The sequence below is a fragment of the Mesoplodon bidens genome, assembly GCF_964165515.1.
Source record: "Mesoplodon bidens genome assembly, chromosome: 3".
NCBI classification, from domain to species: domain Eukaryota; kingdom Metazoa; phylum Chordata; class Mammalia; order Artiodactyla; family Ziphiidae; genus Mesoplodon; species Mesoplodon bidens.
This window is the reverse complement of record NC_138178.1, coordinates 82779584-82798474: the sequence shown is the minus strand read 5'-3', so window position 1 is coordinate 82798474 and position 18891 is coordinate 82779584. Positions and strand designations below refer to the sequence as shown.

The window sequence follows — 18891 nt, the reverse complement described above, 5'->3', positions numbered from 1 at the left end:
TCGGAGGTCCTGGACCAGGTGATAATCCCCAGAGACCTTGCGGACAGGCAGGATGGGGGTGTTGCAGGGAGAGTCAGTGGGGATAAGGAGTCCCTGGTTTAGGAGTCTGGTGATAATAGGTTGTAGGCCCCTAAGGTGAGTCTCAGAGATGGGAAATCGGGGCTTTGATGGAAATTTGGAGGGGTCCTTTAGGCGGATGAGGACGGGGGAATGGTGTGTTGCTATTATGGGCTTAGAAGTATCCCAGACTTGAGGATTGATTGGGTTCGGTGTGATTGGAAGAGGGGGATAGGAGGGGGAGGGTTCTAAAGACAGGCCGAGAAGAGGAAGCAGGAGTTGGGAGGAGGGGACCTTAGGGTCAAGTCTAACCAGCTGGAGGGAGGCCCCTAAGTGGAAAAGGACATCTCGGCCTAGCAAGGGAACTGGGCAGGATGGTATGACTAAGAAGGAATGAGTAAAAGGGAGTCCTTCAATATGACATGGGAGTGGACCGGTCTGGAGTGGGAAGAATGGTTTGCCATCAATACCCATGACCGAGACCTGGGAAGGAGAAACTGGCCCGGAATAAGTAGGCAGGACCGAATAGGTAGCCCCCGTGTCCACCAGAAATGAGATGGACTTACCCGCTACCTGTAGCGTTACCCTGGGCTCGGCGAGGGTGATGAGGGTCTTCGAGTCCGGGCGCCGTCACTCGTCAGCCAATCCCAGCAGTTCGAATGGTAATGCCGTTGCGTCGGCCTGCCCCCCCGCGTGGAGACGCTGAGGGAGGGCCAGTCGTAGGGCAGTTACTCTTCCAGTGGCCCGTTAGCCCACAGCTGGGACAGGGCTTAGAAGGAGGTCAGGGACTGGGACATTGGCGAGCCCAGTGGCCTTCTTTTCCGCATTTGAAGCAGGCCCTTGGCGGGGTTGCCTTTTGCGGACCCCATGGATGCTGTGATCCATGGGAGATGGCCGGCCTTAGGGCGGCTACAAGAGCTTGGGTTTGGAGGGCCACCTTCTGGTGCATCCGAGCCTGTTGGCTGGATTCTGCCAAATCCTCACGGCCATTGTAGACTTTAAAGGCCATCTTTACCAGATCTCGAATAGGGGTTTGAGGGCCGTCTTCTGCCAGTTTAAATTTCTTTTGGATGTCCGGGGCTGATTGGGTGATAAAATGGGTGGCTAGGACCGCTGCCCCTGCCGTCGTGTCTTTTAGTTTTTCAAAATTGACTACCTTATGAGCGGCAGCCTGCATGCCAGCCAGGAGGCATTGGATCATGATGTCGCATTTACAATGGCCATCTTGGCCATCCTGGTAAGTCCAGCCTGGATCGGTGCCAGGAATGGCAGTCGCTCCGACAGGTATGGAGTTGTCAGTAAGGTGAACCTGATCTGCATGGTTTCGGGCAGCAGTTTATTCTTTCCCTCTCGTCAGAGGTCAGAGTAGAAGATAGGATCACAAAGATATCGTGCCAGGTTAGATCGTAAGCTTGAGAGAGGTAGCGAAATTCTTTGATATAGAGGGAAGAGTCGGCAGAAAAGGAGCCTAATCGCTTTTCTATTTGAGAGAGATCTTGGAGGGAAAAGGGAACATGAACTCTAACTAATCCTTCCGCTCCTGCTACCTCCCTCAGAGGGCAGAGGAGATTTTGATTTTGGGACTCGTGAGAGCGTGTATGTGCACTAATTGGCGAGGCAAGGGGCGTGGGAGGAGAAACCATTGAGGGAGGCGGGGGAGCGGTTGGATGGGCCGGAGCGGGTTCGGGAGGAGGAGGGACCGCTTCAGGGTTGAGTGGAGGTTGGAGAGGAGCTCTGGAGGGGGGAGAGGCGAGAGACTCGGGTGGGTCGGCTAGTGGAGAGGGGTCATCGTTAAAGGAAATTAGGGGCTTGGATGTAGGAGCTGTCTGTCTGGCAAGAAGGACCTGGGAAGTGGAACAATCGACGCAGAGGGAAGGGCGGGAGCGTAAATACCAGAAGACCTGAACATAGGGGACCTCGGACCATTTGCCCGTCCTGTGGCAGTAATTATCTAGATCACGGAGGATGTTAAAATCGAAAGTCCCTTCAGGAGGCCATTTGGATTGACTGTCTAGAGGATATTGTGGCCAGGCCACAGTGGAATAGAAAATAAGCCGTCGGCGACGGAGATCTTGGGAGAAACCGAGGGCTGTAAAATTAGCTAGGAGACACCCCAGGGGCATCTTAGAATCTGGTTTTGATTGTGAGGTTCCCATGACCCCCAGTCTGTCCCTGAGTGAATGGAGAGGGAGAGAGGCGTCCCTGGTCCCAGTCTCCAATTCACGGCAGGTCGGAGGGTGGTCAGGCTATTGGGACGTCTCCACAATCACCCGAGGCCCGGCGGGTCGGAGAGCAGTCAGGCGATTAGGACGTTTCCACAGTTGCCCGAGGCCCAGAGGACAGAGGAGTCCCTGACGTGGCCGCGATTAGGGACAGGGAGTCCGGTGGGTAGGGACTCTGGGGTTCGGAGGGAACAAGGGAGGGGGACTTACCCGTTTTCTGTCGGATCGGGTGGATGAGTAGAGGTTCCCTGGTTGTCTCCTGGGGGAGGGGAGGAGCGGCCCTCGCGGTAACCCGGGGCTTGGTACCCCTCCCGGGTTTCGGCACCAAATGTAAGGTCGGATCTTAACAAACGGCATCGCGAAACAGAGGAAAGTTTCAAGTGAGCTTTATTAGGGAGCGCTCCCGGGCGAGGTTCACTGGTCCGAGAGAAAGGGGCCAGAGAAGTCGCACCCAGGCGAGGGTTGGGCAAGATTTTATAGGGCAAGAAGGGAAAGGGGTGTGGTGAATCTGGGAGGGCGCAGGGTATTATTCCTTATTTGGTGGTCTCTTCGGGTATCGTGGCAATATCTAGTGCCGTTGGTCCTGCCCCTCGAACGGCGGGAAGGCTGGGCCGGGTGGAGAGTCCCCAGGTCAGTTTCTGGAACTGGGTGGTCCGGAGAGTTTCGGTCTGATGCAACCTGTGAATCTGATTGCGTTCCCCTGCCTCGGGCCAGTTGGCCTTACACCAACCTCTTCCCGGCATTTGTGACTCAGGTTTCTGTCCTGCTGCATTGGTTAGCAGGACTCCCTTCCTGGGCACATGGCTGCTACAACCTGTTTTTCCTTCCGGTGGGAGGTCCTCAGACAGGAGCGGCCCCTTTTATCTGGGGCACCTTCTCCCTCAAGAACAGGCAGACACCCCACGCCCCACTGGACGGATGGTCGGTCCTTGTGGAGCCCTGCACGCTTTGTGCCTCTGCACTTCTTCTGGAACAAAGGGTGGCACCTCCTCCCTCCTCTGGCCTCTGTCTCCCACATGGAGCCTGTCCCTGGCTCAGACCCAAGCACAATGGGAGCAGAGCGGCGGAGGAGGGAGGCCGTGGGAACCACTCTCCCAGCCCCGCTGGGGGTGTCGGGACGCTGCAGCTGCCGTGACAGCCAAGGGCAGGCGGCAGAGAGCAGGGACCAGTGTTTGCTGGCTTCTGGGGAGGCATCTATTGCCAGGGCTGCAAGACTCCTTAGAAATCTGGGCACTTCCAAGTTCACTAAGCAAGGCAAAGCGCTTGGCAACCCCGCAGGACTTTCCTCTCTTTGGTTGTCTCTTGGGGAGGGACAGGGAGCTTGGGAGCGCAGAGCTGGGAACTGAGGCAGCTCTGCCCACGTTCTTCGCATTACACCACGCGGCCGGCTGGACCGAGGGGCCTCTCATAGGATGACAGCAGGCCTGGACTCCGGGGAGGCAGCCAGCGACTCAGGAAGGGCGGCACAGGTGCCCACAGGCAGCAGCAGCAACAGCTCCTACCGTGTGCATTCCAGCACTTTCTCAGAGGATCAGGCCCAGTAAATCGCTGTGGAGCTACATGCAAATGGGATTCTTCTTTCTGAATTAGTTTTTTGGCAGCTCCCTTGTTTGCGGGTGGGATGAGGTGAAAAAAGTTGGCAAAGAAAGGCATACTGACATTCATCTTTTTTACGTAGTAGAATCTATAGCAAGGACGTTTCTTACTGCGCTGATTTGACTGGAAATGGTTCTGACTCTTGGTGCCCCCGGGTTAGGGTCCAGCTCCAGGGGACTTGAGTTCCCCGGGAGCTGCTTTGTGCTCCGGGGCTGTCCTCCTGAGTCCTGTTCCTGAAGGTACAGAAATAAGGTTTCACTGGGGAGAAGGGTCCCTTAGAGCTGGGTAGGGGGTGCCCCTTCACCAGGAACCCAGAGTATCCTGGAAGCCTTCACTTCAGGAAGCCCACAGGGACAGGAATACAGCACAGTCACCATCGAGACTTAAAGGGCATTTATTATTTTTTTTGAAAGGGTGGAGGGGAACTTTACAAGGGTCGGAAGCCGCTAACCAGAAAGGAAGATAAATAAAATACAAAGCCAGTATGTTGTGGCAAAATTCCAGAAAACACACTGAAAAAATCTTTACAGTTTAAAACTGCTTCACTTTATACATAATTACAAATTAATATACAGCATCTGTAACGTTCATTTAGCATTTGAGGACAACAGACGAGAGCAGAGATATAAGGTGCATGGTAATCACCCTCCTGCATGTCCTGGTGTCCCCAGCACACCCGGCGGGGCAACACGCCAGAAACCTCAGGCTAAACCGCAACCGTGGGCCAGCCGACCGGGCAAGCCCCTGTCAGTGCTCTGGAGCTGCCCATCCTGGCAGGTGGTCACAAAAGGCAGAGGCATTCAAGCAGGGTGAACACTGGGGTGAGCAGAGACTGGGCTCAGCCTGGGTGCCTGGAGCAGGCTGTCACCGTCTGCGGCAGGAGACTTTAGCCAGCTGGGTCTGCCTGTCTTTAAACCTTAGCAAGATGGAGAACTCACTCAAGGCCTGTCGAGCTTTTGACAAATTAAATCCGACTGATACATGGAAAGAAGCCTTTGTTTTTTTCCCTCTTACGGCAGCACTAAAAGACTTTTCACTTTAAAACCTGGCCAGCAGGCAGTAGATCCCAAAGCTCCGGTTAACTAGGAATGTTACGCTACATGGAAAGAAAAAGAAAATGAAGAACCGAACCAAAACAATCTCTTTGCCCCTTTCCTTGTCTCCGAGGGTCAATCGGAGAAACAGCACCAGGTGGGGCTGTGACCCCAGGACCACACGTGTGTGTGCCACACTGTCCCGCTGCAGGAAGGCAAGGCACACATCCCTCAACCACTGCCACCGTGGAACTGGAAGGGTTCTTTCTGGGCTTCCACATTCCAAGTGTGTCCACACCCCTTGGCAGTGTCTGGGGTCCCCTCCAAGCCACCCTCTTCATGGCTGCTGAAGCCCACTCACCAGGACCATCTCTCTCAACGCACTCCCACCCCAGTCCCTGGGCTTAGCTGTCCTCTGGGCACAACTGGCCCCCCCATCAACGCTGTATCAACAACTGCCGCTCCAAGGCCGATACCAAATCCTTGGGGAGAAAGAACCGGCTATGGAAAAAGAACTTTGTGACCAATGGATGAAATATAAAGTACTTCTGTGAACGGTACCTTCGGGATGGAGTTCTGGCCCCTAAGGTTATGGTGCTACCTTTTATTTAAGGCGGGGCCTAGTTATAAACCCTACACACTAACACCCACTCTCCAAATAAAGGTACAACAAAGCCCAAGGATCTTAAAAATGTGTGCTCACTACTGCTAATACTAGGGTCTTGGGAAGATAACAAATAAGGGAGAATATTAGCAAAGGAACAACTTTTAGTGGTATTACCCTGAGACATGAGAGGAAAAAAGGTAAGATTCGTACCTTTCCAAAAAAAAAAGTGTTGATAAGGATTTCTTCCCCACAGACAGCTCTCATGGGGGCTGAGGATGGAATGTTGGCAAAGGCTGAATTATGGCAATCTGCCTGTTTTTAACCCTCTTCATACTGTTAGCATAGTTGATGGTCCCGAAAGTGAAGCTGACTGTAAAGAGCGTTTAAAGTGCATATGCCACCCGACTGGGATGACGACCACTGAGATGATGGAAGTTTTGAGAGAAGATGCAGCCTCCTTCCAGGCAACTCACGAGATTCTGGAACTCTGGATGGTGTTTCCATCTGTCCCCCAAAACCTAAACACAAGGAAGGCCAGGCATCTGATTTCTGAAGCTAGAGAAGCATGGCCCCTAGCGTGGGGACACTGTGGAGAACTGAGTCTGAGCTGTCCCGGGAGACAGCCCCTTCTCACATGAAGGACACCTCAGTAACCAGGACAGGCCTCAAGGTCAGAGGAGACCTCAAGGCCATCAGCAAAAGCAGGAGCAGCAACAATCCCAGGTGGTTGGTTCCCCAAGCGCAACAACAAAATCCCCGTGTTCCTTATCAAAGGGGGAGAGAGGACGAAGGCATGGAAAAGCACGGGTCCGGGTAAATGGTTCTCTCTCTGCACCGCACACTGTTCTGGGGGAGATGTCTTCTGATTCTGATTCTAAACTTGTCCAACCACAAGCTGACCAAAGTATTTTAAGTTAGTGGGGTGCAGGTGAAGGGGAAATCACCACTTTAAAAAACTACCACCGAATAATCAAGGCAACCGAAACTTCACAACTAGTTGGGAGTAAAAGACCCTTTAAAGTTGAAAGCCACCTGTGCAGCTATATACAGAAACTCAGCGTCCAGGGTGCTTTTTGTGAAGAGCCTGTGTTAAGGCAAATCCCATCAGCACTGAGCCCTGGTTTCAAGCCCAGAGACAGGGAGGCCCGGCCTACACGGACAGAGGAAGGAGGATGCAGGTCCTCATTCACCAGCCCCACCCCTCTTCAGCAGAGCTTCTCTCTGTGGGACGGGGACCCACAGAGGTGAACCTGAGCCAGTGACAGGGAGAGACGGCTGAGCTCCCTGTGGATCTGAGAAAGGCATGACAGGCTGGCTGTACTCAAGCTGAGCTGTACGGACTGGCGGCAGGAATCAACCTAACCGTTTGCTGTTTAGGGTCTCTGTGGGGGGGTGAGGGGGGGTAGTACATTAAGGTTCAATAGAAAATCAGCTGGTTCTGCTCAAGGTGTGTTTCTGAAGGGTAAGAAATCTCCATGACAAAACTAGGCAAATGTAGCCCATGGGTGGCAAGTTTCTTAACTCTCAAGCAAGGAAGAAGACATCCCTTGATCAAAGTATGAGGTGAGGGTGGGAGGAGGGAAGGAAATGGACCCCTCCCCCAACCTTAATTTTCCTTTGGGCCTTCGAGGCACTTTGACAGACACGGGGGAGTAAGGAAGCAGCACCGGCTGCTTGACTGGACAGTTGAAACCGTTGGGCTGTTGTGTTCACCCTTAAAACACACACACATACACACATGCACACAACACACAAATAAATAAAACAAATCTAAGCTAAAAATTTTAAACCAGACCTCTTTCAAATAAACTGAAAGATAAATATCTCCATCTGCAAGGCCAGCTTGCAATTCATCAACAAGCACCAAGTTACAGATTTTTTTGTTTTTAAAAAGTATGTTCAAAGACCCATGCTCCTGAGGGGCAAAAGGCAGGAATCAAAGACCACATTTAAAGCACAGAATTTTCCAGGGTTTCCCCTCCTGGGGGGTTAACAAGTGTGGCAGGTGCAGGGGCCTCAGGGAGAAACATCCTGCACCTCCCCGCTGGTGACAAGCCTCAAGGAATACAGATCAAAACACAGTGGGACAAGAAAAAGAGAGAAGGAAAAGAACAAACAGGCAGCATCTGTGGATTCTTCAAGGGGTAGAGTACAATAACCAACAGGCCTTTCGTTTTTAAAACTTTTCAAAGAAATCAAATTTTGCCAGGCCTCCTGATAGAACTTTCCAAGACATACCTTCTGGCCAGCTCTTCTCTCGGTCTGTACTGGTGGGAACCACTTCATATGGGCCTAACACACCCATCTGAACCTGCTTTTCGGCCAGCTGCCTAGTACAGGGTGGGCACCCCCTGGCAGCAGGAGAAGCAGGCGGTCCCTGCACGGGCGGAGCGCGGATGGGGCCACCCTCTCCCACGGCGACTGCCAGGCAGGAGCAGCTTCCGTGGGGAGGCACCTCGAGGTCTCAGGAATACTGCCAGGAGGCCGTGGCCACTGCTGAATGGCCAGTGACAACCAAAAAGTGTCACGCCACAGGGGTGATGGTGAGGAGGCCTCTCTACTTCGTCTGTGCCCAGAACATGTGGGCACACATCTTGGAAAGCCAATATATGATTTCTTTTAGACTTGATAAAATTAGATACATTTTTTCTTTTTAAAGTGACTGAAACACCAAAATCAAGGTGTTTCAAGATCATCTGCTTTTTAAAGACATCAAGCCTTCTCTCACTGGTTCTCACAAATGTTTGCCGTCCCTTCTGAAGTGAAATGAGAAATACACGCGAAAAGGGGTGAGGCGTGCATGGGGTGAGTTTACTGGGAGACGGCCTGGGAGGGCTAGTGGGTGAGGCTCTGAGTGCGCGCTCCCTGAGCAGTGGCGGGCAGTGCCCCTCGTGCGGGGCTTGAGCTGAGCCCAGCAGGCATCTGGTATAGGCCGTGCACAGTCTGGTGCACTCCACGTGTATGTGCAGATGGGCTACTGTACGTGTTCAGATGATGTCCAAACTATCTGTTGTTTGATTTTTGGTTCTGTTCCCCAAAATAAAAGGCATAAGAGTCTCAGACAGCATTTGGAAACATTCTTTCAGCCTCTAGGAATTCCTGACATGTCCAAAACCATCGCCTGGACTTCTGGGGCCACTACTCTTGGTGTAACATCCACCATCCAGCAGGGCTGGCCCCAACCCGAGAGGCGCTGGGTTGCCAATCCTGAGCCTCCTTCCCCACCCTGACCCCCAAGACCAGTTGTTCCTCTGGTCCAGGGCCTGGGCAGTGCGGGAGGGCTGGGCGCCGCAGGACACAGGCATCAGTGTAGGAGAGTGCGCGAACAGGACAGTAGGGGTTGGGGCTGTAACCGTGGCGGGACAGGAGCGGCTGCCTCGGAGAGGAACGGGGTCAGCAGAAGATCTCCTCCCCCTCTGCGGGTACTTCAGATGCCGGGCCATCTGGAAAAAAGGAAACCAAGGCAGAAAAAGAAATTCAGAAAAACTGCTCTTTTCACTGGTAAATTCTGTTCTTTCCTCCCCAAACACAAGTCTTCTGGGATGCAAACAGATGCCGGGCTGGTGGGCAATGACATCCGCCAGCCGGGCCTCCAGGTGACGTAGTGCACGAGGTCGTCAGTGATGTCCTCCGTGTCTACAGCTCCTTAAACTTTACAGAAACACTAGGCTTGCTGTTTATAAACAGGCCTGGAAATAGGGATTTCTCTTCAACCTCCCACACAGAAGGGAGAGAGCAATCCTAATGAGAAGGACTCAGACCTGGTGCAGTGTGATTTGATAGCACGCCCTGTGGCGGCAGGCAGGTCATGAATCCCGAGCTTCAGCTTCCCAGTGTGTCTGGGGGTCAGCAGCACCTCTCTCACAGTCACCTGCAGGATTAAAGCAGCCCTCAGAAAATGCTCACCAAGCACCTGTTGTTAGTATTACTGGACCAGGCCTAGAAAGGCAGGGAGGACTGCAGCTGCTTCACTGAGGTTAGTTTCAGCCCCTCAGCTGGACAGTAAGTGTGAGAAATGAGCCCGCACTCTCTACTTCGTGCACGTGCCACACAGGGTGGGTTCTTAAATGTTCCTTGAATCTGTGTTCTTAGTGTAAGTTCCAACAGTCCTTTGCGGGCAGAGCAAGTGGGTTTGGTGAGATGTGTATGGTTCAGCTTTTACACACCTGAATGGCAGCCACCTCTTTTCAACCACTCCCATGCTGCTAAAGCCACCCACTCTTCAGAATCCAGGGACTACACGGCCAGAGGGAGACCTGGTGTGTGTAACTCACCACCGGGCTGCGAGCGGCTTCCTTTGTTCTTCTTCTTTTTCTCCTTCTTTTCCTTTGGCTTAGCTAACCCAAACAGGCGGGTGGACGTGGACACTGTGGTCTGGCTCTGACCCTCTGGTACTCTGTTTGTCTGGCTGGTGGAACCCAGTATGTGAAAAGGCCCCTTTTCTTTGTGTGTCCGAGAGATGCTGTTCCTTTTTGGGGACACTGAGAGTTCTGAGTCCAATGACCCTGATTTGGCTACAGAAGGTGCTGGTGGCAAGAGGGTCTCCTCAGGATTCGGAAGGAAGGATGGGATCCTCAGCAGCTTGGTGTGTTGATGTGAAACCTGCACATGGTCAAGAGAAGGGGTCTGACTTGGAGGCCGGCAGCATCCCCAGTGCCTACTTAGTGAACACTACCTGAGGTCACCGGCTGTGTCAGTAGGTCAGCCCCATGTGCACCCACTGCCTTGGACTCCAGAGAAATGGTAAAAAGATGCTCATCTTCTCAGTTCCATTTCCTCCCTCCCTCAGGTAGTATCTATGAAAGTGCTAAAAATATCATCTGATACCATTACTATTTTTATTATCAGCAACATAAAGAATTAACAGTAGCTTGGAAGAGGCAGCTTAGAACTCCCATTCCCTGAAGAAGCAGGAAGAGCTGCTTATCCAACGACTGATTTACACGGGGGTGTAGATAATTATTTCAGGGCTAAGAGATTATAAAGTTCTGTTCAGGTTAGAGGGCAGGTGGACACGTGCTTATACCAAGATCCTAGCCAAAGGTTAAACCAAAGATAAAGAGAGATAATCAGTCTAATCTGTGCTCCCACTGGGCCTTGCAGCCTTCCCTGTGGAAGCCATCCTTATGTCACGAAAAGCACACAGAGCCACTGGCTACTCCCCCCACAGACGTGAAAAACTCTGCAGGAAGCTAAACTGCTCCCTCTGGAAGATGTCAGTTTCCTTTTCTTTCATGATCCAAGGTCAATCGATCAAACAAATGGCAACCTGAGTATCAGCAGACAGGAGGATCTGTGTGCACCCAAGCTTCCCACCTGCCACAGGTGCCCCGTTCCAGAATAACCGTAGAACACCACTGAAATAAACTCGGGGGTCAGCATGCTTCCCACATATGTGATGCCTTCCCATATAAGTAGCAGCTGCAGGAAAAGAAAGGTTTCATCCACAGTAGCAAGACAAATTAGGAATTAAGCAGAGCCCAGATGTCTGAGCATCCCCGAGCAGGAATATCCTCTCTCCGTAAGAGGGGCTGCCTTCCATCATTTGCCGGGATGGGATCCTCCCTGTAGCTGACGCCCACTGACCCCACCACGTGGGTTCTTTCAGGAACTCAGGCACTGTACTCCGGGGGGACCTGTGTTTTCGGTGTGTTGTCCCCATCCAGCTACAAGTTCCTTTAGCTGGGGACCATTCTGATTTCTTCTGTGGCACAGGGCAGAAGGGTTGCTCCCAAAATCCTGGACGGCTGACTGCCATCTTCAGAGATGCTGAGGTTACTCCAGCCTAAGCCACTGAGGGCTGAGGGAAGTGCCAGGCATCCATTAACTCCCCTGGCCAAACCCCAACCCATCATGCTGAGAGATGCAAAAAGGAGAAGACGACTCACTTCCTCACCTGCCCCCTGGTGGTGCATAAACAGATCTGTAGAAGCAGCCTTTATATTACCTGCCTACTTTCCTCCGCTGCTCAGAGGGTTCTTGGTTATGCGGGTCGTGACCCGGCCCCCCAGCGCCCCGTACCTGTCCGACGTCACAGTCGGCGGGCCTCTGGCTGAACCAGTCGGCCTCCCGCTTCAGCTGCTCCTGCTCGCGCTCAAGCTGCCTCTGGGCGGCGCGCAGGCGCTCCAAGTCGCTCTGGTAGGCGACCTTCCTCTGCTGCAGCTCGTCGTGCTCGCGCTCCAGGTCCTGGCGGCCACGCCGGAGCTGGTCCTCGCGCTGTGCCAGCCGCGCCTCGCGCTCCTGCAGCGCCCTCTCGCGGACCTCCCACTCGCGCTCGCGCCGCCGCTTCTCCTCCAGGTGCTGCGCCTGCTGCCGCTGCAGGTTGGCCAGGTCCTGGCGCTGCTTCTCCAGGCTGCGCTGCTTCTCCTGCTCGATGAGGGAGCTGGGCCGCGATGCCGTCCGCGTGAGCGCCCGCTCGGTCAGCAGCAGCTTCTGGTCCTCGATGTAGCTGTCCTGCTGCAGCACCACCCCCTGCGGGGGAGACGCATGAGGGGGGATGATGCGCCTCCGCCCGGAGGACGAGGATGCCACCCCAGACTACGGCCCTCCCCTGGTTTCTAAGCTGCTCTGGGAAAATGTTCCAGCGTAACCCTTGGCGGGAACCAAGTCTCAATGTCAGTGGTGTGGGGGACTCGGATTTTGCAGTCAGCGGCTTTGTCTGGGGTGGGAGTGTGTGTTTTGGAGGTGGGAGGAGGTAGGAACTGGACTGGTTAGAAATTGAGTATATTCCCAGAAAGCTGTGTGGGGAGGGTCACCCTACCCAAATACCACACAGAGACATGGAATATGGAAACTTACAATCCTACCAAAGGCCTTCCAGACTGAAACCATCTCCTCTGTGCATGTCAGCACCTCATGTGCTCTGGGGCATGGCTGTCAAGGGTACCTGCAGTCCACCATGTGCTCGTCAAGTCCAGTCTTAGCGGGTCGATGATACTCTAACCACTGCATTCTGGAACCTTTCTCATCATGAGAGCCAGTCTTCTCTAGTCTGAGGGCCCCATTTACCCATAAGCAACCTATAGACCTCAAAGATCCAGGCCAACAATACCCTGGTCACTGATTCTCTCGAAACAAGGAAGTGAAGGGATAAAGGAGAAGGGCACATACCTGCAAAGTGCTGAGGAGCTCATGGAGATGGACGACACTCTGGACGACCTGCTGCAAAAGGAATCAAAGGACCATCACCTCAGACTCTGAGGCTCAGACCCCAGCACGCTGCGTGTCATCCGACAAGAACCCAACCTACCACACAGCAAGGGGCTTGCATTTGAACAAAGTACTTTCAGACTGAAAGCACCACAGAGAATAAGCCGGTACAAGTAGCCAAGAAAAACAAAATCAGCCGAAGTAACTGTGTATGTAGGAGGGAAGTCAGCACACAGTGAAAGGTATTACAAAGCTCCAATTATTTAAAATGACAGGCACAAAAATGGCACACACACCAATGTAACAAAACAGAAAGCCCAGAAGCAAACCGCAGCATTAGTATATGATACAAAGAGCATTTCTAGTCAATGGAGAAGGAAAGAATATTCAGTGAATTGTTCTGAAAAAAACTGGCTAAATCTTTGGAAAAAATTAAGTTGGGATCCACAGAAAAAAACATTCAAATGGATTGAAATGTTAAGTGTAGAAAAGAACTGTAAAAGAGCTGTAAGAAAATGTGAGAATGTTTTCTGATCTTGAAACAGGGAAGGCTTTTCAGAGACAGAAACAATGGAAGAAACCACACACACACACACACACACACACACACACACAATTTCAACTTTTACTATGTAAAAATGTATAATAAAAAGGCAAAGGAAACAGTGAACAGAGCAAGGCAAAAAAAACCCCTTTAATTTAAAAAAGGCTCTCGTAGATCAATAAAATAATGAATATTCTAGTAGAAAAACAGGCACAGAACATAAACCAGCAATTTACAAAAGAAATACATATGGCCAATTACATAACACATTAAAAATGATTCAACCTTATTTGAAATCAGAAGAATGCAAAAATAACCGCTTGAACTTATCAACAAAATGTCAATTAAAAAATAATTCCCAGTGTTGGTGAAAGTATGATGAGAATGGACACTCTTGTACTGACAGGGATGAATGCTGTATAACCTTTCTAGAGAGCGGATGACATGCTGAGGAAATAATCAGCGCCGTGCAAAAAAAAGTATGAGGATGCTCTTGGCTGCATCATTTAAAAAGCAAAAAAGTAGAGAAAGAACCACTGGAAAGATTAAATAAATTATGGCACATAACATAATAATATGCAGCTGTTAATTAGCATGGTTTTTTTGTTGTTGTTGTTTGTTTCTTTTTTTGCGGTATGCAGGCCTCTCACTGTTGTGGCCTCTCCCGTTGCGGAGCACAGGCTCCGGACACGCAGGCTCAGCGGCCATGGCTCACGGGCCTAGCCGCTCCGCGGCATGTGGGATCTTCCCGGACCGGGGCACGAAGCCGTGTGTCCCGTGCATTGGCAGGCAGATTCTCAACCACTGCGCCACCAGGGAAGCCCAATTAGCATGTTTTGTACAAATACGCCCTGGGGAAACGCTTCTGGTGTGTTAAGAGAAAAAAAGCAGGATATGAAGCTCCAGGGAGTAGTGAAACAAATTGTATAAAACTATGTTTATGCAATTCACACTCACACATAAAATACATGTCCTGTATAAGAAAAGGCTGGAAATATGAACACCAAACGTTTAATAGTAGCTATTTCTCAGTGGTACTATGTTTACTTATTTTTTTTCTTTTTTACATTATTGGATGTTTTCCAAATCTTCTACCACAAACATGTATTCCTTTTATAATATTTAAAACACAAAAACTTAATTATCAGGCTTGGCTCTTCTGAGAATACGATTTGGCCCTCATTTCAGTTTATTCTTAATTAACAGCGAGAGGGAGAAGTCACAGCAGACCAGCTGACTCTGGCTGAGCATCTGTAGTGTATCATCCATGCTGGAATGCCTGAAAACCACTGGTCTTGTACTGTCTCTTATCTGACTCTTCTCACTAAATATGAGGGGAAAGTTGCCAGGTGAAAAAATCAACTAAGGGCTACTTTTTAAGCAGCACCAGAGCACAGCAGCCTGTGTGGGAGCAGGTTTACTTCATTCAAGGATGGACACGCTGAAGGGGGTTACGATGTCAGTGTGTAGACTAACATGCCAACAAACAGAAGACAACAAACACCCTTCTGTGTTTTAGGGAAAAAAGGAAAGATTTCCTTAACCTGAAATTTCAAAAGAAAGCTCCTCAGGGATTTAAGGTATTCTATTAAAAGCAGGAAGAAACACAGAGAACACCCTGAGAGGTACACCCTAGCACCCCACTGTCCTGTGTCCAATTCCAGCCTGCTGACACAGTCACACTCTTGGAGTCAACTAGGTTTGCAGACAGTAGTAACCTTGAGGAGGATTTCCTAAGAGGGACCCAAGGAGACGGGGAAACAGTGAAAGGCGTGGGTTATCCTGCAGGGTCAGCGGAGCTCAGCGGAAGGCAGGTGAAGGACTTGCATGGGGACCTGATCTCTCGCTAGGAGATGACAAGGCTACTTCTAGAGTGACACAGAGCGAAAAGCAGCGCTCGAAGAAGAAAACTCAAGCTGAGTTGTAGGATAAGAAATTATTATGCAAAACTTTACCCACAAGTTAATTTGCCATGTTCCAGACTGTGGCTTTTGGTGCCAGGCTTGTGTTACAGCAAAGGTGGCTACAAATTCTACTCAGTGTGCGTAGATGGAAAGAAATCACCATGGGAGCTTCATGGCCCACGTTTAGAGAAAGCAAGGGGCTTCTCAAGGACAGAGAAGCAGAGGCAGTACTCTGGCAAAAGGGCAAGACGAGGCCCTGGGGCCAGGGAAAGGAAACGCAACTGCACAGATCAGCCAGGAGCCCAGCTTGTTCACATGGCAAAACAGAAATGAGTATTCCTAACCTAGCAATTATAACAAAATCATATTCTTTTAAATAGCTCATAATGTTCTTACCTCACTGTTTCTTTTAAGCATAAATACCAGGTTAGCATTTCCACCCTATAAAACAAACAAAAAAAGTGCATTTAAAAACAATGAAGACTCTGAGGCAAGAATGATATTCAGCGTGTGTCTGAGTTATGATGTGACTTCCCCGTTTTCGTTCTTTACTACAGTAGCTTCTCACTGCAGGGCAGTGAAGATTTGAGGCTGAGCTGTTACTGAAGCCTTGCAAAGAGTTCAGGTGGGTGTGTGCATTTAAACAAGCCTCTTAATGAAACTGGTCCAGCCACGGCCACGGCAGAGCTGTGCACGTAGACGTGGTGTCTGGAGACAGGCCCAACGGCCAAGAACGTGGGGCTGTGATTTGTACTGTTTGCTTAAAAACGTGCTTTCCTCTTAAGATAAAACAGGAAATCAAAACGGCAAATTGGGCATCCAAAACAAAATCAAAGTAGGCTAATTTCAAAGACTATGAATCTAGAGCAAGTGCCAGGGAGGACTTAGGGAGTGTATTTTAGAAAGAAATACCTTTTTCAGACCACTATCCGACTCTGTTCTCCTAAGATCTTGGCCATCATCTCCCTCTTCCTTCTCACCTCCTAAACAAACAAACAAGGTTTTTTTTTTTTTTGCAGTTGTGAAACTGATTAGCCAAGGAAATACTATATACATAGCTTAGGGACAGAATATTTCTGAATCCTATTAATGCCAATGGCAGCTAAGTGATTGATTATTAATAATTTTACTGATGCAGAAGAACTAGAAGCAGAAAGGAAAAACAAGTGTTATTACCCCCCTTTGGCTATAGCTTAGCTGAGATCTCAGGAAAACCTCTTTTATTACTGAAAATGAACATGACATTCATAGCGGTTCCTGAGTGTTTTAGCAGCTAGATACTTACTAGGATCTCACTAAAACATTTACTGACTGATTGGGACAGAGGAGATGGAGCTACCAGAGTACAGATCATTTTTAGTTGTGATAGTTAAGGACTGCCCACAAAAACACATGAGTTCAAAACCACTGACCTTTTGAAGCATTCATCTGATGGCTGTCAAATCCTCCAAAGGTCTCTGCTCTCCGGGGCAAGGAAACGGGGCCTACCATGCCTTCTTGTTCAACAGGGCTGCTGACAGCCTGCCCAAGTGTGCCTCCCAGGCTTCCACTCACCAAACCCTGAAGGATCTCCACTGGAAGAAAGGAAACATGCAAAACTGACATCTCCTCTTTTAATGGGAAAAAGAAAATCTCATGATAATACACTATATGTACAGGGAAGATGAACAGAAAATTCCAAAGTGACTATGTGACTTCCTTTCCTCAGAGAAAGCTCTCAGCTCAGGATACATGCGTTAGTTGGATTCTAATGGAAATGCAGAGATTAACTCTTCAGCCTTATTCACATGAGACCTAGGAGATTTAAAAGGGTACAGGAAGGCAAAGTAATTTACTGGAAGGAGCATGGCCCCTGGAGTCAGATCCAAAGCAGCTAAAAGGAATTCCCTAGGAAGTAAGGTGAGACAATTTGAGAACTGCAGTTCAAACTGGCAGGCTTTTTGCCCCTCCCATAGGGAGGTCAAGGGGCTAGAGCAGTCTAAGCATCTGAATTCTCAAATCCAACCAGCTAGGGTTCTCTTCTAGAGCAGCAGTGTCCCACAGAAAGGAGAAAGTGCTGAAAGTGGAATAAAAATTGAGCAGGAGAGAAGCAACAGAGGTAAAGGAAAAAGGAAGGTCCAGATGGAATAAGGGAGGAAACAGAGGCAGGAAATCTCCTAAGACAAGCCATTGTTATTTTCTAAAAACACTACATGAAAACAATAGAAGAGTCCGATGAAGCAAAAAAGCTATCTGAGCCTAAAAATGTAGGAAATGTATTTCACGCAAAAATGAGCAACAGAAAAACATCAAAGTCAAATCCCACACAAAGTTAAGAAAAGGCAGAGAGAGAGAAAGAACAAGGGGCATAACTTCCCTACATATAATAAAAGCACATCAGAAGGACATGTCCATAAAATAAGTGAGCTAATAAAATAAAATGACACAAGACATGAAAGAACCTAAGTCAGAATCAGAAAACACAGAAAGGAGGTGGCAAAACTCAAGTGGAAATGAAAGGAAAAAAGGTATCCCTTTAAGAAATGAAAACTGAACTAGAATATGAGAGCAAATAAACCCAAAAGAAAAGGACTTAATAGATGGTGAAAGGATATTTAAACATTAAAAAGATGAAGCTATAAAAAGTACTATGGGAAAGCAAGAAGTATTGAAGACAGGCAAAGATGATCCAACATATGGATAGTGGGAGTTCTTGAAGAAGAAAATCAAAGCAAGGGTGTAGGAAAAATACGAAAAACTATAAGAATACATCTCTGAAATCTGAAAAATCTGAAACTATATGTCAAAATAGAACACTGTGAACCCTAGAACATCATTCCAGAATAACCAACACCAAGGCATATTCTAGTAAAACTACTCAGATTTAGGGGAAAAAAATCCTTTGGGCGTCTAGGCAAAGAGCACGCGACTTACATGGGGAAAATCAAATTATGGCCAGACTCTGCCAGCAATGTTTTACGTCAGAAAAAAATAAATAACATATTCGAGAATTAAGATACTCAGAGGAAGAGAACATGAACCAAGGATTTTATATCCAGCAGAACAGATTTTCAAGTATAAAGGGCACAAATTATTACCAGTATGCAAGGACTCGGTATATTATCCTCATGAACCTTTCCTGAGACATCTACTAAAGAATAAGCTTTAGACATCCAAAATGACTGGAGAGACACTGATAAAAACTGGTGGTGGTTCTTGCAGAATGAAGACTACAGGTTGGGTCTAAAAAGGGGAGAGTGCCGTATACAGTGGTTGTAAGCTGACAGTATAGACAGAGTACAACTGGTAAATAAAAAAGGGGGGAGGGAATGGGGATAGCGTAAGAGAGTCCTATTTAGTGACAGTAGTATTAGTACTGTTATTCTGATGTGGATGTTAGGGGAAATATAGGCTATTTTATTTCTACGATGTATCCTTGAGAATGAGGATTCACAATGTGGAAGAAAAGAGATACAGATGTAATATAGAAGAGATTAAGCCCTGTAGTCCACAATTTGAATTAAATATGTATCAGTGTGAATTCATTACCCCATCCCCTCACGCACACACACAAGTATATTTCCCCCAAAGCGGCCCACTGAAAAGGCCCAACCTAGTAATGATGAAAACCCCAGCAGCAATAACCACCCCTAGCGCCTAGACAGTGGTCTTGAAACACCATTTCCCACTGAAAGAAACCAGAGCTTCTCAGAAAGATGGCTAATTCCAGGTATGGGCAGAAAACAAGATGAGCCTGGGACATCTTAACATACCAAACAGCAAAGCAGCTCTCAAAGAC

At 49.2% G+C, this 18891-nt stretch overlaps 2 protein-coding genes across 11 annotated transcripts in view; one reads left to right on the top strand and one right to left on the bottom strand.

The window, feature by feature from the left end:
• KLHL25 (kelch like family member 25) overlaps nucleotides 1–18891 on the top strand; it is a 103507-nt gene that overhangs the window by 82782 nt on the left and 1834 nt on the right. The gene's annotated exons all lie outside the window — the stretch shown is intronic.
• LOC308614814 (A-kinase anchor protein 13-like) overlaps nucleotides 4254–18891 on the bottom strand; it is a 360148-nt gene continuing 345510 nt past the window's right edge. For 8 of the 10 annotated variants that reach the window (XM_081229549.1, XM_081229551.1, XM_081229553.1 and 5 more), the window contains 7 exons: nucleotides 16526–16687; nucleotides 16026–16096; nucleotides 15510–15554; nucleotides 12627–12677; nucleotides 11538–11987; nucleotides 9791–10118; nucleotides 4254–8959 (listed from right to left, as the gene is read on the bottom strand). In XM_081229549.1, coding sequence (XP_081085675.1) covers nucleotides 8910–8959; nucleotides 9791–10118; nucleotides 11538–11987; nucleotides 12627–12677; nucleotides 15510–15554; nucleotides 16026–16096; nucleotides 16526–16687 — 1157 coding nt within the window. In that variant the 3' untranslated portion in view covers nucleotides 4254–8909. Of the gene's footprint in view, nucleotides 8960–9790; nucleotides 10119–11537; nucleotides 11988–12626; nucleotides 12678–12824; nucleotides 14534–15509; nucleotides 15555–16025; nucleotides 16097–16525; nucleotides 16688–18891 lie in introns of those variants that run through there. The other 2 variants (XM_081229552.1, XM_081229557.1) reach the window with 2 other exon arrangements.